At 38.8% G+C, this 22,866-nt stretch overlaps 1 protein-coding gene across 1 annotated transcript in view; it reads left to right on the forward strand.

The window, feature by feature from the left end:
* Positions 1-22,866, forward strand: part of LDB3 (LIM domain binding 3) — a 116,825-nt gene that overhangs the window by 59,142 nt on the left and 34,817 nt on the right. The window contains exons 4-7 of the mRNA XM_010285230.1: positions 1,274-1,296; positions 4,772-4,975; positions 11,395-11,564; positions 12,520-12,556. Of these exons, the coding sequence (XP_010283532.1) occupies positions 1,274-1,296; positions 4,772-4,975; positions 11,395-11,564; positions 12,520-12,556 (434 nt within the window). The remainder of the gene's footprint in view (positions 1-1,273; positions 1,297-4,771; positions 4,976-11,394; positions 11,565-12,519; positions 12,557-22,866) is intronic.

A 22,866-nucleotide genomic window follows, 5' to 3' on the forward strand; every position in this document is an offset into this window, starting at 1 on the left:
CGCTTTGAACGTCACGCTAACAGTGTAACATTGCTGTCCGGTATTTTGAATCAGTCCCAGATCTAGCAATGTGTCAGCAGCAAGTTGGAAGGTTCAATGCCCAGTTCTGTCAACAGCATTCTGTGCAGCTACAGAAGAAGAGATGTTTATGAACTGATCCTGGACTCTCTTCCTTTTTATTTTGCACAAAACGCGATGAATTACTCTTCACCCAAGAATGTGAGACCAAAATATGGGTATTCTAAACTTTGAAAAAATTAAGTTAAAATACATGTCATAGCCCATTAATGCTATTCGTGCAGCCAACAGAAAGAGTTATTAGCAAATAATATAATATATTCTGTCTGAGCACACTATGTGTTCATCGCCCCCAGCTTTGGCCCGCGTAAGGCCTACGTTGAGTTTTGTATTGTGTTTCTTTGGAATTGCTGTGCAAGCCACTGCACTTCTTGTTTATGGAGTGAAGCAGGATGTAGCGTGAACATATGTTTTTTCATACTGTGTACATAGCAGATGGAATAAAATATCCTGATATGGATATCCAAAAAAACCACATAATGCACAGACTTGCTTCATTTCACATGGAATAAATTGGGAATGACTATTCTGAAATTAATTGGCTTACACCACTGTTGGCATAATGTAGGTACAGTCAGATTTAGGCCAATAGTTTGTTAAATACAAAGGCATTTTCCTTAGTTTTAGATTTAAAACATCTACCAATATATTCTTTGGATATCTTCCAGCATGTAAAAGACCAAAAAAATCAATCTTGCAATACCAACTCTGAGGGCAGCCTGAGGGGAACAGACTTCATCCCTGAATATTTAGTATCTGAGGGAAGAATATAATCTCTACCACTCATTTGCTATTTTCAGACGAGAATATACTGCAAATGCTTCTTTCTTCCCCTACGCTTTGATAATAGTACTTTTAGGGATGCGTAGCAATAAAATCACGTTCAGGGGTCAGCCAAAATGCCGTGGTACCCTACTAAGACCCCGTGGATCAACTACAAACCCTACGTTTTTTCCTTCCTTAATCATGTTGGACTTGATGGTTGGACTGGATGATGTTGAAGGTCCTTTCCAACCTTAGTGATTCTGTGATGTTGGGGTTTTCAGGCATGTATTTTTTGTTCTTATTTGTAGATGGTCTGACAAAAGCTTCGGTAAGCTTTTGTAAATACCTTTTGCCCTTTGCACTCTAAAAACTATTGACTTTTTCTGTTTGGTTGGTTTTGATGTTGTTTGTTCTCTTTCTCTTCTTTTAGGTCGTAACCAACACTGCTGCCAAGTTAGTATCACTTCTATATAGTGCCAAACATTTGTGTTACGCTGTATGTGTGAAGATTTGTATTCTGGGGTAGCATGATCCCTTGTGTTCCTGCTGTGTCTGCTTGCAAGTGGAAATATTTTTTTTAAAATCTTACTGGTATGGCAAGCGTCATGGGCTGCCACTGGTGTCCAGTGGTGCTCCCTTCTAAGCACGCCACATGTTCGGCATTTCTTGGTGATGTTCTAATGCTGCAAAAGGAGTTGGCACCTGAGCTTGGTCAGTTCCTATAAACGCTTTCAGACGTTTTCGTCTCTACAGTCCAGGTTTAATTCCACCTAACTCTTTAAGTAGTCTTCGTGCCTTCAGGATTTGGGCAGCCTTATCTCTGCCTTTTTTTGTGTATTATTAATGATGTAGTTTTACCTCAACATTAAATTAATTTCCAAAGTCTCCCTCCACTAAAGTTCAAATTTAGGTTGGTGTGAGATACTGATATGGAAAAGATCTAAAAAGTAATTTACTTTAGTAAGCATATTGCCCAAACAAGAAGCAACCACTGATTTGAAAATGTGATTGATCTGCTTTATTTAGGAAAGTTCACAGAGTCCTCAGCTTTGATCTTTAGTTTTCTAAGGGCAGAGGATTGTCTCTAACTTCCCGCTTTCTGTCTCTGAACTGAGTGTTGTCCAGAAATTGCTGGAGAGACTGAGTTAAATTCAGCATAAAATAAATAATTGTTTTAGTTAAATGTCAAACTTAAACTGACAAGAGGAGGTTAGAAGTAGTAGAATACATAAAGTTGAAATAGTATTTAATGCATATAACTTACACTGATCTGGCATTCTCTGTTGATTTTAATGAGATGTGGGTGTGATGTCATGCAAAAGATGTAACTCCTTTGGAGCGATGAACTCTGGCCAATTTACACTGATAATTATTCTGTTACAATTGTCTTAGTGCTTCTAAGTCACATTATAGGGGTGTTTTTAATTCTTACTTGCTTTGGGATTTATTTTTCCTGATCCTTTTCCAGCTTGGTAGAAAAATCCTATTCGTTTTGCAGAGGTGCTCCAGCTGTCCCTAGGGTCTTACCTCTGTCACTTCGTCCTAGAGCACAGCACCCCTTACAAGCACTAATATCTTGTCTTTACTTCCAGAGTGACAAAAACTCTGCAGCTGAAAAATCTGTACCCTTTTCTCTTATTTTTATGGGAATCCTGTTAACTTCAGTGAAAGTTTTGCCTTGGTATGTGTAATGTGACTAAAACCTCTTAAAAGACGTCACTGAAACTGTTTAAATACCACAAGTGAAAGCCTCAATCACTACTGCTGCTACCGTTAGGGAAGTTGCGGCTGTTCTAAGATTACTGCCTTTTATTTTTGTAATTGATTGTGGAAACCAATTGCTTTGAACTTTATTCTTTAAAAGTGGCATATTTAACCTCTGTCATTTCATTCACACAATCTTCTCAGATCTTGGGTTTAGAATCTCTCTGACACTTCTGACAGTGTGGGGGGAAGAGAACACTAAATTCAAGATCTCGAGGACCCGTGTGTTTGTAAATATCATGTGATCATTTAGGGTATGAAAAAGAAAAGAGATACCATTGTTGAAGTAAGGCATGTGCGTGCTGAAAAGTCAAGCATGTAACAACCTGCACGTCTCTGCACCTCACTCGTCAACAGATGATGTCAGTGTAATAATAATATTGTCATAGTTGATGAATAGTTAATGGAGAGATATTTTAAATGTGAAAATGTCTTTGTAAAATCATGATTTTCACTTTCTGAATGCATAATGCAGCTTCCCAGTTCCCTCCCTTAAAACATTGATGTGTCTAACTAGAGGCTGTGGCTGTCATACAGCATGTGCATATTTCTGCCTCTGTTCCTTGAGCATGTGGCTGTTTAATGTTCTATTTTGAATGACGTGTGACTTCATCTCTCTTACTGTCCATCTTCAGTCAGGGCATCCCACCAAACAAAAGGCTGAAAACATAGTGGAATCCCCTGGCTGGGTTCAGAGGTGGCACATCACCTTGGAGAATCTCTGGAAGATTAAGTCAGACGGCTGCCAGCTTTACTTGATTTTCCTCTTTCCTCCATGCCAGGTTGAGGGTTTGGTTTTAATGCTGACCCTCTGGGGCTCACCCACGGCAGACAGGCACGCTATTGTTCCCTTGCCAGCCGGGGAAGCTGTTGTTCAGTCACACGAAAAAATTCAGCAAAAGGCTTAAGCTGATAAACTTAACAGAGTAATGGTTTTAAACCGAAAAGGAAAATTGTTCCAATTAAACGTAATTACATTTTTCAGAATTTCTCTTGTGGGGGAGATATATCCATTTCCAGCTTTTGGACTCAGTTCAAAATGAAACCTTTGCGAAATACCCGTTATTTCCCAAAGGACAGAATTCTCCATTTCGCCCAGTTTGGTAAGCATATGAAATCTATACTGCTGGCATCCTCCTGCTGCTGGCAGGACAGGAACAGCAGACTAGAGATTCATCTGATCTCCCAGAGGTTAGAGAAGAGCAGCTGCTTCCATGAGTGACAGCTGAGGTTTAGCTTGCTCATTGACACTCCAGGCAATTCTCAGTCCTAACTCTAGGACACGGACAGTGTACAACTAGGCACTACAAGGGAGCCAGCCGCTCTTCAGCTGGAGATTGACATTAAGCTGGCTTGTTCTGTTGTGATGGGAGCTTCAGTTAACTTGCTCATGGCTCAATATCTCAAATAAAAATCCGTCCTCATGGAGCCACTGGAAAATATGGCAGCTAGTCCTCCAAGTGCAGTTGTCCCGTTGACTGCAATGTAGGATATTTTGGTCTGAGTTGGAGCATGATAAATGCAACACTTATGGCTGGCTGTACAGAGATTTTGGGAAGATAAATTTGGTCTTTTGTCAGGAAAGCTTTGAAGATTAAAAGGTGCAAATACTAAATTTCACTATGATTGATAATCCAGGCAGAAAGTACTGGAGCCTTCTAAATAATAGAGGACCGAACATCTGTTCACCCCGTTGCACTTTCTAGGACTTTGTAAGACCCTTCTGAAAGAATGAATGGATGAAGTGAATAAACTGGGAATTCTGTGCAGTATGTACGCACATCCATGGGCATGCATATATACGTGTGTGTATATATGTGTTTGTATACACTTATATGTATATAAAATTTTAATATATTTAAGTATCACATTAATATTTAGGGATCTGTCATGATTTTTTATACAATGACAACTGTTTCACCTTTTTTTTCTCTTTATACATCTGTGAACCAAGACAGAAATGTCATCCATTAGTGCAGCCAGCTTTTAACTGTCTCTTGTTACTTATGTTGTCTGTCACCCTCTGACCAGGAGCTTTTGTGGTGAGATGCCATGAACAGACATGTACATTCCTCTGTTGGTGCTTTTTCTCTCACTTAACGGTCACGCCTTTCTCCTTTCTTCCCCTCCCTTCCCTGTCGAACCTCACTCTTGCATAACCCAGCACGGAGTTCACGGAGCGTTTCAACCCCAATGTCCTGAAGGACTCTGCCCTGTCTACACACAAACCCATCGAGGTGAAAGGCCTAGGCGGCAAGGCTACTATAATTCACGCCCAGTATAACACCCCGATCAGCATGTACTCCCAAGATGCTATCATGGATGCAATTGCAGGCCAGGCACAAGCCCAGGGTGGAGAATTTGCTGGGTAAGGTTATTTCCTTGTGTGGAATGCTCTTTCTCTGCATGATACATCTAATGGTCCCTACATGCATGACACGGCAGCTCTTCCTCAACTCTTTTTTTTCTGGAGTATCTTTCGTGTCAAACATACAAATCAGTCCTAGACAGTGTTTGAAAGCACTTTATCGTTTTGAAGTTAAAAGGATGGATAGTTAGAAAGTGTAACATTTCTTTTCTGGTATTCTTCCTAAAACTGGTAAAGCCCACAAAAATAGACCTAGTGCTGTGTGCTATTGGATGGCTTTTCATTTCTGATGACCATGCTTTGTAATAACTGCTGTATTATATGCATAATTCGCAAATGGGAAAGGGGGAGGGAACTTTTATTTATACGTGAAGAATGCAACATATTTATTTAGTACTGGCTACTGTTTTATTCTTCGGAATGGCGCGCTGTGCTCTCCCTAGCTTACATACCATACATGTGTCTTACACGTATCCTTTAGACTATGGCAGAATCCATTGATCTTTAATAATTCTGCTTTTCCCATGCATGTTTCTGGTAATCTTATCTGATAAACTTATCCACAGTTGTTATGACTTAACTGAAATTACATATGCGATGAGTGTAGCCAGGTTTCTCTCTTATTGGGTATCTTTCTACCCAAAATAGAACTTACCTTCTTTCCATGTGACACCAAAATATAGGTATAGCAAGGCACTTTAACATAGTTTCTTTTCAGTATGTTAGCTGCAGGCTTGTTCAAAATGTAGATGTTTTATGTATTTGCTTGTGCTCCCTTTCACCAGACATTTCTTTTTTATGTATTCTTTTTTTTTTTTTTGCACCAATATTATTCTGTTGGTCATCACAAGTGACCCTAATGATGGATCCCAAACAATACCTTTAGCTGGTTTTGACCCTGACTCAGTGAATCTCCTACAGGCTTACACCTGTAAGCAGCCTCATATTTCCAATTAGCAAAGTAGAATGAAAGAAGTTCATTCTATCCGTGTTCTCTGTAATGGTTCACATCTTTCATAGGCATGGATTATATGAGACATTTTATGATATATTGGCATTTTCTATGAAATGCTGTAATATTACATAATGCAAATGTTTTTAAATTTTACCTATTTAAATGATCAGATGGTTTTAAAGTTTCACTGCTGAGTATGTGGATCGTTTCCATTTTATAAACAGCACATTAAAAGAATCTCTCAAATGCAATTCCAATCACAGGAGCGGCTCTGCTGGACTGGAAGACTGATATCATGATCTTTTCCCACCTGTGGAAGAGATCAAAACACACTGTGTGTGGGGAGCTGAAAATGCCCTTTCTAGAAAACTCCAGAAAGGGTGAGAGAAGTCCAAGGAGTGCAGCTAGAACTGGAAGATTAGCACACTTTCCAAGGGGGTTAGGGATTTGTCTTAACATGTGGAATTATGACATAAAGAATCTGAATAGAGAGGCTTGAATCATAAATCATAAGGTGGTAATAAATTATATTAGTATATACATATGTCGTGAAAAGAGCCAAATGAAAGGATACATAGATAAAAAATAAATAGATTTTCATGGACTGTTGAGTTGTTGCACCAGTAGCAGCAAGAGCTGTGTTAAACACCACTAGCAAAAAGCTCTGTACTAACCTTTTTTCTCATTTTAAACATGGAATCCACCTATCTCATGGGTGTTTTTGAAATGAGATGATTATTTCCATTAATCCTTTTCTATCAAAGGTTCTAGTAGAACATTGTTCTTTGCAGACAACTCCATGACAGTGTTCTCCCCTGTAATGCTGCAAAAGAAGTTTTTCTGCAAGATCCACTATATAAACTACCGTTTAAGCTTTTCCTTCATTTTGGAATGTGACTCCTAAGCCTAAGGTCGACCTGGCCCCAAAAGAAACTAATGTTTCTATTCCCACTTGCAGTCAGGTGCAGGGGACTCTCCAAATCTACTGTGCTGTGAGCTACAGACTGTTTAACTTCCTTTTTTTAAACTCTTACTACTTAGTGGCTAAACAATTTTCTCAGTAGATTGTTTTATTACAATTAACACAGCATTTTTAATCTAGATGTAAAGGCAAGGTTTATGCTGATATAACAGCAGCCTATGCATTGACAGATAGTCATTTGATTAAACCTGTAACTCATTTCCTTAAGGTGTTGCTTTGACCTCTGGGATATTCTGAACTTTAATTTGCAGTGGAAACTGAGGATGTTCTTTAGTTTGCTTAGTTGATCAAGTCTGAGATACGATTATGCTTAATGCAGAAATTTGTCATATAAAAGCAGACCAAATTGTGTACTGATTCATTTTGTCTCAATCCTCTGCCTATAATTTCATTCCAGGACTTAATTACTCTTCTTTGGGCTTTTCATTTTGCCTTAGAGAGAAGCCCTGAAGCCACAAGGTGTATGTGTAAGCATACTCAGACTGCAGATCTAAAGGGCTTCTGTTCTTTTTGGCAGACAATAGCTGGAAACACTGATTACTTCTTTTATCGGTGATGAAGAGTAGACAGGCTTAAGATAAGAATGAATTTTCTAGTTTGTCCATTTGAAATCAGTGATGTTTTAACTTAGGTCAGTGAGGCCAGACTCAGGCTCATGTCACTTAGAAAATAACCCACATGTACTGAATCACCATGGAAAACACAAAGGAAAGCATATAAATTATTTATACTGCAGTTATTCAGACCTCACGCTGGAACTTAAAGGCAGAAAAATTTGCCTGGTAGAAAATGCCCTGACTTCATATCATTTCTCACCGTATGTGGCTTTGTTTCAATTGATTTTGCTATACCAAGAACCAAGAGTTGGTTGCAGTAAAACCATGCGGTCAGTACATTTCAAGTACATTTCTGTCGAACTTCCGCTAAATTCCATTAAGCAGTTTTAGCCAAATTCACAAGTCGTGTAAGTAGACATAAATCCAACAACGTTATCAGAATTAAGATCTAACAGTTCTAGTAGCAGAATCAAGAATGTGGTTGTACAAACTAAAATCTTGTGTATCATCTACAGTAAGTCTACCTGGCTGCAAAATTTAGCACTCTGCATGAACTCTTTGTTTGTTGGGTTGTTGGGGTTTTTTTACCTCTTAGAGCTTTTTTTACTACTTGAATCAGTCTAATATGCAAAGTTACACTATTTTGTTATATGTCTGTATCAGGGCTAGAACACGGCAGTGTTCCTAAGCTTTTACTTATTATCTACTTAAGTTAAATCTGAATAATGATTCCAGGGAGTGATTCACATGGTAAACCATAGTTTATAATGAACTCCAAGAAAAAAAAAAAAATCACATTGCTACTTATTCAAAAAGGTTTGACTGGCTTGCTGTAATGTTAATAACGTGTGACTTGGATGATGTTGTGAAAAAGGGGGACATTTTTTTTATTGAATCCTACTAAAATACCTTAGGCTATAATATGCAAAACCCTCAAAAGCTCTAACCCATTTGGGAAGAATTTTTTTTTCAGTAACTTCAATTTAAAGTAATATGCTTAAAGATGCATGATATTTCTGCACATACACACCCAGATGGAAAAAAAATTAAATTAAGAAGAGGTATAACAGAGGTATTAACATGGTTACGTGCATCTTTAAGCTGTCTGTAAGAATCAATGGTCACATTTAGGTTTACAAAATGCTCGTAATCAGCGGTACGCTCTATTTTACACTTCCATGCTGAGCGGCTCATATGTCCTAGTTACCCACCTACAATATAATTATGATTAAAAAAAAAAAAAAAGGCCTGTTGCATTAAAGACAAAGTTGGAAATATTCCAATGTATTGCATTAATTTAGTTCAATTTGTATGAGCATGTTTCACTCTGCTAGGGAAGGTTAATTCACCAAGCTCCATTTCCTGCCTTAATCATCTACCATGAGGATATTAGTATGTCATATTACTGCCACACTGCTGCTGTGAAATTTGTGGTCCAGCCTCTAGTGTTTTTTAACTGCCTTTGAGCTAATGGCATATCTATACATACACTTTTCAACTGCTTTTTTGTATATATGTCATAACATCAGAACAGAGCATTTCAGCTAGAGGACTTAAACAAAGGAATTTGAACTGTCCATGCCTTGCACACGGCCGTTGCCACAGCAGTACTATCTATCCAGTGGTTTGTTACCTGCTCTGCAACAGCCTGCAGCTCGAAATTTGCTATTGCACGCAGCAGTTTTTTAAGCTTCAGCAGGAGGGGATACAAAGTTAACTGTTGGCCAAAACCAGGCGGTCACCTCTGACAGTGACACGGGGCAAGGTGCTGTGTGCTTAGTCAGTACGAGGACATGGGTCTGAAGTGCCTCTGGGAACTGGAAAACGGGGTCACTTTTTGGGGAACTTCAACCAACCCTTTACAGTGACAGAACTTTTCAGTGTAGCCAAGAGTGAGCAGTGGCCGTGGAATGGTCACAAGGGGGTTGCTGACTTACTTTTGGTATTACAGATGTATGTTTGGTATTACAGGAACATCTCTGTTCCATGTAAGGACTATTTCTGCATGAAGTCAACAGAAGGCAGAACTCGCTGCTGCGCTCACTGCGCTGCCTCAGCAAGCCCTTCTGCCGTGTCTGAAGGGCCAGAAGAGGAAGACCACTGCTCTCTCTCCCATCTTCCCTCTGAAGAAGGAGGTGGCACTAATTTGTCCATTGGTGCACATAGGAGCAACGCTAGTGGAAGCCACCGATGGCACACCCTTCCCAAAATAAATAAGTCCACATTATGCCTTCCATACCTGCTAGTGTTTAGATATTGTAAAGATAGTGGTCTAGGAAACATGAGCTAAAAAAGGAGTTCGTAAATGCTGCTTGCTCCTAGAGGGCATCTTGCACACTGAGAGACTTTTTTACGTAACTTCTGTGTTTTGTGGCAGATCTTAAACTAAAGAGTCAGGTTTTTTCCTAAGCTGTGCTCCATCACGTAGGTGATTGTGCTGAATCATATAACTGAAAAATGGGGGGGGGGGAAACCCCAAACCCTGGGTTTTGTGCCCTGCTGGGTCCTCAAGAAAGTGAGTTGTTTGCATATACTGGGGGCTATGAGGAATATAAATATTCCTCTAATAAATAAAAAAAAGCATGCTCAAGAGATGGGGTGCTTTTGGGTCCATGGCATATATAAGAACACATCATGTTTCTAAGCCCCATGCAGTCTTACTTGAAGAACACGTCCCATGCTATTGCTAGGTGCAAATCCATTAAAGCAGCGTATATTATGGAGTGCTGAAGAAGAGGAGTGTGTCAGCTGGAAAATACTGGTATTTAAGGCACTACCTGGTAATATTTTTTATTACAGTGTAAGTTACTTCTGTATGTAGGATATCAGACATGCTTCTTGGCTTTTTCGTGATTCATCTCAGGCTTTCAAATCCCAAACCCAACTTCTCTGTAGATTTTCTCTGCCCAATGGTATCTTAGAGAACACTAACTTTGAGCCTGGGCCAAGGAAGCAACTTTTATAGCAGGTTACTCCTCCAGGCACTTTATAGCAGTGACTTAGTTGGACCAAATGGCTCTTAACTTTTAACAGAGCCATTTCTCAATTTTCATGAAGCTGAGCATGCTGCTTGCAAGGCTCTATACGGAATAGCATGTTAAAGCTGTACAATAAATCACTCGCTTCAAAAATAGACCTTGTATTTAGAGAAGTCATAGAGCCAAGTTACTCCAAGCACACATCATCCCCTCAGCATGTATCTCCGCAGCTCTGTTAATATTTAACTGTATGCTATGCAGAAGTTACTTTTGCAGGGAAAAAAAGCTATTAAGTTACTAAGTCTGTTTCTAGCTTGCATGATAAATCCAAGAGAGGTAAGCTCACCTGCTACAGAGCTTCGTAGCTTTGACTTTAGGTGTGTGAAGTTGGAAGTTTCTTCCTGGATATATCACTTTGCAAGGTGACTAGAGACGTTGTAGGACTGTGGGATACATTCGGTTGTTAAAGATTTCAGATACAAAATATGTATGCAAGTCTAGACTTCTTATGCTTCACATATGTAGTAGACAATGAACCCAGAGTTATGGCAGCTGGAAGTTTAATTCAGAGTTTGGCAAAGAATAATCACCTCTAGAAAAAAGCTATAAAAGCCTACCACGTTATTTTTACAAGAAAATATGTTTTTTTCACTACATGTTACTCTAACCTCTGTAAGCTTGTGGCTGCATTGGCTGAAGAATCATGAACAGACATTTCCAAGCATTTTCACACTGATTTGAATATGCAGATTTGAATGGTAACAGGCCTTTTCAAAGACAGAATGAGCCATAATATTCTTAATTCACATAAAATGGACCTATATTTTTTTTTAAAAAGTGGTCTTTTCAAAGCCATGTTTGGATTGCTGTACTCTGCATGAGAAGCTCTAAGACCAGAGAGAGGTTGAGATGTGCTGTTTCACAGTGTTTCACTTTCTGAATTGCAGTGCCCTTCCTATTAAAGATCCTCATGTAGACAGTGCCTCTCCGGTGTATCAGGCTGTGCTTAAAACTCAGAACAAGCCTGAAGATGAAACCGAAGACTGGAGTCGCCGTTCTGCCAATCTGCAGTCTAGGTCTTTCCGCATCCTTGCCCAGATGACTGGAACAGAGTACAGTAAGTTGAATATCAAAACACTTCCCTCATCCTGATTTTAGATTCATGTCTTTATTTTCTTACCTCATTATTAGCAACCTATACTCAAGGAATACTGATGTTCAGCTTGCAGTCATTGTCAGTGAGGGCTAGGATCAGACAACCCTGGATGTAACTTGAGGGAACGAGGAAATCAAAGTGTTCACTCTCACCTTATGCTTTATGAAGAAAATTCTTTGATCTGCCAGGGGTCTCACCATAAAAGTGTAACAGACATACAGTAAAAGAGCATTTGTGACCCCGTACTTCTTCTTACTGACAAATCAAATCTCAGTAGGGTAATCTTTCATTTTCCAGCAGCCTAGACGTACAAAGCTGTCCATTCATTAGACAACTTATGTCTCCTGTAAGAGCCTTTTATAAAAGTGACTTCTGGAGGTCAAAACAACTCATGGAACACCATTTGTATTGAACTGATGGTTCTATCAGCTCTGTTATCTAAACTTAGACCTGCTGTGAATGTCATGGGAGCTTGAACTTTGTTGCTTGTTGCCTATGGAAATGTTTTTCTGACCACCTGGTACTAACCTCAGAGCTTGTTTCTGATATAGAGAGAAGTAAGTTCAGGGACGTTTCCCTCACCAGGGGAAAATACTTAGTATTTCCTCCTCATAGGAATCTGCTGCTGCCTCTCATGCTTTCCTACAGAACAGCAGGCCTTCCCTGTAGAATCACTGCCTACAGCTGTGAAACATTGATAATAAATGAACGAGGAGGTAGTTGTGATAGCTACTTTCCTACTAGCATCCTTCTTCCCAGCTCTAGGGAGCTGCTCTTCATGCTGTTTTTACAAAATCCGCTGCTGCAAAGTCAGCATGCATGCACCTTTAGATAGGCTTTTGATATGTTTCTAAAGAACTTGTAATTTCATCATAAAGCCTAGTCTTCCTTTAACTGAAACATTTTTTGCCTGCAGTGCAAGATCCAGATGAAGAAGCCCTGAGGAGGTCAAGGTAGGCAACTCCTTGTGAAAAATATGGCGCGCTCTTGCTGATAACCATACGATGTTTTAAACCAGTATTAATATGAATGTACATTATTATTTTTTTGTCTCAAATTATTCTAATATGTTTACTTAAAAAATCACTAAAATTAAAATGCTGTCAGTGAGAGGCATTTGAATGAAAAGGATAACAAATGGGCATGTTTTTAGGAAAGTCAGTGCAAGATTCCTGAAGCGTGTGTTCAAATCTGAAAGCTCTCTGCGCATGCAACTTTTGTGTACTTTACTGGGTGTACGACTGCTATGAGTTCCTACACCAAGCCCTGTGTAACTACTTGATTGTGTAACTGGATGAAAATATATAATGTTGTGATAGCACTGAAATCTGTGAGCAATTTATTTGGATGACCCTATGATTGACATTTGATTCTCCTGAAATGATACAGTAACGGAGTTGTTTCCACCCATATCCATAATCATTTCCTTATGTTTTGTTTGGAATAAATACAACCCAAATTTGTCAAATATGGAAGCACAGGACTGCTTTTGCTAGTGGATAAATGTATCTGTTTCATAGCACCTACCAAAAACACTGGAAAAAGTGGGTATATTCAGTGATACAATAGGGAATTAAAGATTTATCATGATCACTTTATGTTGTCCTGCGTAGCCAGGAAATCCATTTCTTAGAGAGTCTTATGCTGAGCTTAAAAACTGCAGTTGAATTGGAGCATCCTGCATGCAAGCCTGATTTTCTGTTTTGCATACTTTAAATCCCTGTATCAGGTTAGCTACTCTAAGCTGCTGGCGGGGCTTAGGGTGCATTTGAAATGCAATCTTCTTTCTTTCTTCTTCTTTTTTGACTGCCATGTGGCTTCTATAAACGTTCTGAGCTTTTGATCACAGTGCAAGTTACAAGGGTTGAATCTGTGAGAAAGATGTCTGTCATCTTCCCTGTGAAAATACAAGTATACTTTCAGTTTATGTTTGCTATAAACCTTCCACTGCAGTTCATCAAAGCTCTTAGCAAGGTGCTCAAACATCAGGCTTGACATTACATCCCTCATGGTTTTATTTCTTCCCTCAAATGCGCAAGCCTAATTCTTATTAAATGTATTGTGCATAATCCTTATAATGATGGGATTTAAAGTGCTGTGCTGAACTTAACAGTCCCCCATATACACCTGAGAGTAATATGTTGTTTTAAAGAAATAAACTTTATGGCTGTAATCTATGGCTTTGGAAAGTACTAGATATTGGAAACTTAATGTGCTATCAGATGTTGAAAATAATTCTCAACACGTGTGCATTGCACATTCTATTCAATGTAACTTAAAGTACATTACTATATCCACTGTGCTTTGCACATTTTCTGCCAATTTGAGGTATCACTGTTACCCTTTTTTTTCATAAGGACAGTTATGCTTATGAGTCTTTGTAGGCACAGCTGTATTACCTAAAGAGGTTTAAGGGCATTCATCGATAGTAGAGGCAGAAGGCAACATATACTAAGTAGGTATACAGGTACAGTGCAATTGGCACGAGCTCTGGTGCAAGGAATGAAATGGGGTCTCCTTCCTACCTACCTGATAGTGCTTGCCCCATCTTGGTGGCTTGGTACCTACCTCAGATGTTGCACACACTCCACTGCAGATTTGGTAGCAAGAGCCCTGGTCATGCATGGCATCCATCATATGCTACTCTTCTGGGCCTGTTGGGCCCCTTCTGTTTCATCTTTTGGAAAGGCCCCTGCCACTTCTGATTATGTAAAGGATGGAAGGACCTATGTCAGGGGCACAGAATCCATACTTTAACTCCACTCTTCCAGCACAGCAATGGAGTAGCAACTCCTCTTCAGTATCTACTCCAGCCAGCTGTACAACCACACCTTTCTCTAGGCCCCCAGTTTGGGAGCACCTGGAAGGCTTGCTGGGCTCCTGAAAGCAAAAGGTTTCCATGGAACTGTGGGACCTGGGTTTTGCCAGATTCACTGTTGCATTAATCCCACACTGTGCTGGCGTTCTGGAAAGACCCTTCATGTTCCAAAACTTGGAGTGCCAGAGATTTCACAGTGTGGGGAATTTTGTTCTCAGGGCATGCTGTGAGCGATCTCTCTCTGGTGCTTTCTCCTGTCTTTTCGTGTCAGGTCTTCAGTGCCGTAAGCAAGAACTGCATGAGATGGTGATCAGGTTTCTTCCAAACTCTTGGGGAAGAAAATTGAAAAAAATTTTTTTTAAAATGTAGCATATTTTTGGCAGAACTGTTTTACATAAAAATAATGACTTCTACATCGCTGCTTCTAACTGCATGACATACGCTCTGAACAGAATCCATACAGCTTGGGAATTTTCAGGTGGCAGAACATTCCTTTAATATTAATGAACACATTGCATGGCTGTCCTTTGCTCATGCTACTGCTATTTTGAAGAGAGATTATAACTTGCTATGAAAACTTTCCATTGCTGTTGCGATGATTGTTACAGAATATTTTCCGGAAAGATGGTATCCATTTCAAGCCAGACAGTTGTTTCTGAATACCTTTTCCTTGAATGGAGTGGTATATCTTTAAAGCAGTAAGGGAATTCTTAAATTTCCTGGAAGATCCACTGTAGCTAGCATGCTCCAGTGTAACTTGAAAAAACGCCATCATGGAGTTTCAGCATTTCAGCTAGGAATACTTTATATCTTTTTAATTACTTAAAAGTGTGGAAGATCATTTGAGAAGTCATACATCAAGAGTGCTTTAGGAGTGTTACTTGCATGACACTGTGTTATTAGGAACAGAAGATTTAGAAATATCACTGAATCTGTTGGCATTTACTCTGTTTATTGTTTTGTGCTTTCTTCAGCCTGAGGAGTAAAACCAGCCCAGTCTGTTCATTTCTGTTTGGCTGGTTTCACTCTCAAGTTCTGCTGCGTTAACACAATTGTCTTGCATTTTGTGTGTAAATAACGAGGGGGAAATTACCTTGTTTGCAATGAATCACACACGTTTTGCAAATAACATTTTATTTTCCATTCTGTTTGATATACTTCTCCTTGACTCTGCTCTCATCCCACATCCTCCTCCTTCCCCTTCTCATTTCCAAAACCTGAATTTAAACTATAGAACATCTAGAAAAGATTAAATCCTGAGAGGTACTGAACATTGCTTATAACTTGCTTGAGTAACCCAGCCTGCAGTCAAAGGCAGCTAGGGGTGCTCGCAGGAGGTGGCCAATACTTCATGGGACTGTGCTTTGAAAATCCCACATTATTCTGCTTTTTGGCCCAAATGACCGGAAATATTTATGCAAATGTCAACATTTATACTCACGCTGAGAAAAGCTATAGAAAAGCACTGCTGAAACTTGTGGCTGATGATCCTCACGGAGGAAAGACAGCAGGATATATATAGGCTGACCTAGGTATTACAGAATGGAAAATAGTTGCATTAATTTTGCTCTTGTATGGAGTTAACTTTCACTGACTGCTCAGCTGGGGGGAGGGAGAGAAAAGCTGAGAGAATCTGCTGGCAGGAAAACAATGGGATTACACTGCATTTCTAGCAAAAGCAGCCCTGCATTACTAAGTACAAGTCAAAGAATATGAAATTATATCAAGTTACTTCTCAGAAATGAACAACTGCAAAACCTTTCATATACAGTCCAAAAAGGATCATCCAGCCTTCTTTGCGCTGATTTGAAAGCTGAGGAAAAAATCCAAATAAACTGCCATTGCCCTAGTTATAAGGCAGGGGAGTGGTAGCCATGGTCCCTAACCCCTTTCTTTCTCCCTCCTTTCTTTCTTCTCTGTGTGTGTGTCTCTCTCTCCCCCCTCTGTCTCTGTCTTTCTCTCTCTCTCTCTCTCTCTCTCTTCATGCCACAGGGAAAGGTTTGAAACGGAACGTAACAGCCCACGCTTTGCCAAATTGCGCAACTGGCATCACGGCCTATCAGCGCAAATCCTTAATGTTAAAAGTTAAAAGCCCACACCTAGCAGGCAAATAGACGAGACAGAGAATTACAGGAAAAAAAATTAACTGCTGTCCTGAGTTAGAGCCTAAGAGTGTCACACACACAGGAAAGACTTACTGCTAGGGCCTTTCTCTGAGTGCCTGTCTTCTGTAGATTTCTGTTGTTAGCCTGGTATCCATTCGCTGTCACCAAAAGTAAAAATAATGATACAACCCGGTTCATGTTCTTCATTATAAAGTAGATTAGCTTCTGTCCTTTGCTATATCAAATGTACCTTCAGTATACAGGACAACATCACTATTGTACTCTCTTGACTTTAATTCGAGAAGAAAATGAGAGGGAAGTTATTGACAGTAATACTTAGGAGGAAGAGGAATGACACTTTTACTGAGTTTTACTGCTGTAAAGATAATTAAGTAGGAGAAAGAAAGATGAAAAGGAAAACTGAGCCTGGCCTAGACTTTGCTAAACGTACAACACGCTTAGGTTGCATGGTTGAATTATGCCATTTGAAATAAGATAATAGCAATGTGAAGTTATATTTCTTCAATATATTATACTGGTAGAAGTAATTTGCTGAAACTATTGCTGCAAGTTTTCTGTTGGAAACCTGAATTTGTCATATGAAAGCTAGAGATAGCTGTAGTTACTCGGGTTCTGTGAGGAAATGACATTTTGCTAGAGGTGACTTAAGAGTAAGAAGAATATATAGTACTACTGGTACACTGAAGTTTTTAAAAACATCTTTTAAGTTTTAAGCAATATGTAAGTTTTAAGGAATATGTTGCCCATTCTGTATTGCTCTTGCTTTGACCCACATTTTTTTCTGTATATAGCAGCATGCTTTATCTGAAATAAAAGGTTTTAAAACTAAAACAATTATGTGCCTGTTTTACACAGTACTTTATTCTGTTTTAAAACAATAACTCCTCAACTGATTATTGAAAGAACTTTTCTTCCCACAATAGAAAACTTGGTCAAAAAGCTTTCCCCTATTAACTTGAAGGTCAGTAAGAATTATAGGTATCTCCATATTATAGATATCTCCATATCTCCATTAGAATAAACCTGACAAAGCAGCTGAAACAACAACAGAAATGAACAAATATTGTATTAGGTGTGAATGAAAACAAAGCATAATTAATAGATGTTAGATGACAACCTATTGATAAGATCTATTAGCATTCTCATTTGAATAATATGCCTTCTCTGGCAATAATGTATTAATTTGTGCCCATGGCAAAGGCACTTGAGACATTGCTGGTGCCTAGAATGGGAGCCTTTTGTTTCAACTTTACAACAAGGGTTTGCATTTAAGTTGTGTCACTCAAGATATGGCAAACCTATACCAAAGGTCTCCAAATACTTCTATTTTCTGTTTGAAGTACACCAAGAGCAATGTCACTTCCCTTTCTAGTTTATGCTCTGATCATTAGATGAAACAAAAAATCCAACTAAATTAAACTCTTTGTGGTTTCCATAGAAGCAGTTGATGTTAGCCCTCATCAATCTGCATTAGGAGTCCTTAGCATTGATAGAAGCAAAAGTTTCTGGTGATAAAACACTGGTCTCTGCAATGGAAGGTTGACTCTTACAGCCCTCAATAATGTAAAAAAAGAAAAAACCAAACCTATAAACTGCAAATTATGTACCTTTATCTGGTAGCAGTAATTATGAGCGAAGAGATTAGTGCATGAGATTAGATTGAAACTCTTACACTTTTTGCTGCTTCCAAGCATCTGGAATTTATATCCACACTCCATAGAAGAACAAGGTTCATTCAAACTCCCATTGGTTTTCTGTGTTGTAGAAGGAAGGAAAAGCTTCCGTTTATGGAGGATTTTGCATGAATCAACCAAATCCTGGAGTGTTTAAAGAAAAACAAAATTTCTATCTGTCATACTTTTAAAAAAAGATAGTAATGTTTAAGTATTATTTAAGAGTATATGAGCACTAGTTCCTTTTAAAATTCACTTTTCTTATCTAAGTACCATAGTAATTCAGTAAGCCTGCCATTTAATACACAACATTCATTTATATTTTCCTTATGGGAACACAAACAGATTCTGATCATACCATCCTATTAGTGCCTGTGGAAAATAGCATAACTGCATGAAATAAAAGCAACACTTTTAACTTTTCCTGAATGTTGCTAAGATCAAACTTTGGTTCAGAGTGGGTGAATTTTATCTATATATGGGAAATTTTGATAGAATTTAAAATATGAATAAGCAATTAACTTTTTTCCATAAATGTCAAATGTACCTAAGTAAAAAATCTTCCCGTTCTGATTTTCAACCAAATTAAATGGTTTTCTGAATACAGTGTTTTCACTTAAATAGGAGTTGTATATCCTTAATGTTTTATGAACATAATACAGATACTATTTGTTTCAAATAGTCCTAGTGCATGTATTATAATGGAAAAGAAAATGTCTAGATTATATCTCAATGTTTACACTTAATGTTATTTTTAAAGGCATTTTTGTAATAATCAGAAAAGCATAGTTTGATCAGATATGAAATTAATGCAGATGTAACTAATGAACCCCTTGCCCTTAGCTTTGCATCAGCAGATTTAATAATGAAAATTCAGTGCGTATAAACCATGGAATCGAATAGAGAAATACTTGAAATCCTTTTTCCTGCAGGATACAAAATAGAATCTGAACACCTTCCAAGCTTGTAGAATTTAAATTCTTTATGTAATTACAGAAAAAAGTAATAAAAATCTCCAATAGTTGGTAACTTTTGGAATTTTTGCAATGATAAAGACCTTTTTTGAAGGTGCTGTCATTAACCCTTAAGGCAAGATTGTTTACTACAGCATATTTCTACTGCTTAGTCCAGCCCCCCTCAGAAAATCTCCCAAGTGATGGGTTTTGTTAATTAAACTGTCAGTCAAGTTTTTCTATCCAGTTTCTTTTTGATATTTAGACTAGTAATTCTTTCACTCTCACTGCTCAAAAATCTGCCTTTACATTGTCATGACGATCTTCAAGCCCAGAAAATGAATGTTACAGATCTTTCTTTAACTATTAAGAGGCCTTGTTTTTCCCTCCTGAGTAGGAGGCAGACTTCTTCTGTAAGGTGGAGAAATTGGGCTGGATTTCTCATTCTACTACATCTCGTTGTTAGAGACTGTAACAGACTTAGGCCTGATAAGAAGTCACCAACACCTTTAAGAAACTACTAGCTTTGTTCTAGCAAAAGGTCAAGTCTGGCCTGGTTAGCCCTATTTTTAATATGTCCAGGCTTATCTCACTGTATGTTGCTTCTGATTTGACCAACCCCATCTTGTAGTGTTTCTTGACCATTTGCAGAAGTCTGCTGTTTTGCCTAGTAAAATTAGTCTCGGCTAATGACAGTGAGGCTTAAAATAGGTTCCTGACTGAAGACTTGATAAGTCATGTAATTCTTTAAAATAGCACTGACGACGGGCAGGTAGATCTGTCCCACGCTGAATATATTTCGAACTGTGACTGTTCTGCTGAGCAGAGGACAATGGTTGGTGATAATACTGTCTTCTAAATAGCTTCTGTGCCAAAAATAAAGTAAAACGCAGGATGTGGATAGTGATATTACCCCCCTGCGCTTGCCAATATTGTCAGTAAAGCATAGTGTTATAAGCATTTAATGAAGATACAGGAAAGCTGATGCCAGTAGGAAATCAAAACCAAAAGGCCTTCCAGGTAAATCTGCTTGTCTGGTTATGACAGAGGGAAATGCTCATTTTTCTGCTGTGGTATAAGACCGTTTGATCTAAACTAACCTGTTTCCTGAATACTGCTGCCTTGCCTTCTACTCAGATGGTCTCCTCCTCACCTCCTACGGTGCTTAGTTTGCAGCAGGAGTACTGACTGCATGCAGTGTGTGCTCAGTGGGAAGTGGCTCGAGTGTGACTTTAGGAAAGCAGGCATGAGAACTTGACCTCTCTTCCTTTCATGCATGAAGAAACTGCAAAAGGAGAAAGGTTCTGTGGCATCTTCCCTTGCCTCCCTCTTTTTCACGCCTGCCTGCATGGCAAGGAGAGTAAGTTTTTGCTATGTAATGAAGACAGAGGTCGCTTTCTCTTCGTTGCGGTTTCTGTCTCATTATGCACACCTGCGTGGAGTATATCTTCAGTAGCAAGGAACAAGTATTTTAGGGACTGCTTTATCGCTTTTGAAAAGTCCAACTCTTGCAAATCACAGAGCTGTCTGAAGCCTTCTTCAAGGACACCAGTTTTGCACTTGTGCACTCAGGTTTCTACAGGGAGCAAGTTGATTTTGTGGCTGCTTTGTGAGTTTCAGTGACTGGGCCTATCATTACACGTATCAGAAAATACAGGGATATTTGCACAAACTTTAGTTTGCCAAGTTAAAAACCTAGAATTTTGGTATGGTACACGGTAGTACCAGATAATGACTTCCTTTAATCAGTTAGCCTTTAATCAACAGCTTTCTGCAATATACATGAAAATGAATTGACTAAAATTTGCTCTCAAGCACAATAACATTCTTTGTTCAAAGCCAGCTGACACCACCAAGACCAGGTGACGCACCTTGATCCCTTTCCTTCGTTTGCCAGAATTTCCAATGATTAGCATTTGCTCACTTGCCCAATTGCCAAAACCTTCCTATTTATATGCTGATCAGATTACCAAAATATTTTTGGAAGATATACCTTATTTTTCCACAACAGTCCATGAAATAAAGCAGACTTGTATAAGTAGCCTTCTCATTTAAGGAACATAATTGCAATTAAGATTAATAAGCACATCAGTTTAATATATTCTGATCCCCATTTACCTTTTAGCACCTGAAGAGTGACAACAGCGTAGGAATAGTGAAATAACTCAAATGTCTCTATGGAATTCTTAGTGAAACCAGAAGGGAAAATTGATCAAATAGAATGTCTTTCTTCCCCAAAATACTCCTGGAGGTTCTGTGGGAAAAATAAATTTAGAGATCATAAATTCCTTGTTTTCAAGCCAGTTCTCTGTAGAACCAATTGATTAAAGATGGGACCGTAAGGTATAGTGTATCCACTTGAATGTACTCACTTATAATTGAAAGAGTGAGGCCTCCAATTGAAATTAGCAAATACCATGAAGCTTTTCTCAAAATAGTTCACAGAGAAAAGTAATGCATAAGCTAACAGAGCTTGTTAAAGCTCAAGATTCAATTTTGCTGGGGGGTGGTGTGTACTGACGTATATTTAACATCTTGTCTTTACCATCTCAGTCTTCTGCATGTTCCTGTCCAGCAATTCACTTTTGCATGGGCAGAAATTATCATCACTTTCATTCCTGCATGCAACCTTGAAGATTCTCATGCGCATCCTTCCGCTGATGTAGATGGCTAACCAAGATACCAGCGCATGATGCTACCTTTCTCTCTGACTACTCCCTTGTGTTGCCTTCAGTCCAACAAGGGAAAAGCAGTTCTTGCATGTAGCAGGCTTTCCAATAAGCATGTGTAACCCAGAGGTACTCAGCTGTGGTCTGTGAATCATCAGACTGGCTCACAGAGCTTTGTTTAGGGTGAGCTGGAGAACTGGCTGATAACATAGCACTGGCACTGCTTCCTTTTATTCTGCTTCTAAATTGCATTAATGTCAGCAAAATTATCCTAAATACTAATAACTTCCTAATAGATCATTTCCATGTAAGCATTTGTTGTAGTTGACCGAGAATGTTATATGATTACAAATGAGAGAGAGGGAAGGTAAGAACATCCTTAAGAGAATTTATGAAATAAAATGTAATCCACATTCTGAAAGGATGACAACTGCTCTCATTCATACTGCTTACTTATTTGGTTCAGGAACTGAACAGAAAAGACACACAAGTATATCTCAGATGCAGTTTCGAGCTTAGGATAACACCATGTAAAGAAAGTATTAATTTTCGTATCATCAATGTGCCCAAATTAAAAAGTAGCTCTTAAAAAAACTACCAGCTGACATTGAGATGTGTGGGTTCTTGTTCTTCTCTCGGCTTCCCTGGAGAAAAGAGAAGTCATGATGAGAGAGAACACTTCAGTGAAAGGGGAATAATTTCCTGGTGTACAATACCTAAACTTGTACATTGGTTTTGTCTATAATGGTCACAAGTACAAATTGGAAGTCCTGATCCTGTGCTCAGGTGCCTGGCGGGGGGCAGATACCTGCACTTTACCAGTGGGGCTATCAAAAGCTAGAGGGAACCATTCAGGTGACTCCAAGTGCACACTTAAGGCCAAGATAGGGAATAATTGTCTGAAATATATCCCAGCTCAAATTGTTCTGCATACTTAGAATTTTGCAGTCTTTGTTCTTATTAAAGTGATGTTTACCAGTAAGATAAACTTGCATGCCAAATATCACTATGTAAATTTTGGGAA

This window comes from Phaethon lepturus, unplaced genomic scaffold (assembly GCF_000687285.1).
Source record: "Phaethon lepturus isolate BGI_N335 unplaced genomic scaffold, ASM68728v1 scaffold38000, whole genome shotgun sequence".
Taxonomy (NCBI): domain Eukaryota; kingdom Metazoa; phylum Chordata; class Aves; order Phaethontiformes; family Phaethontidae; genus Phaethon; species Phaethon lepturus.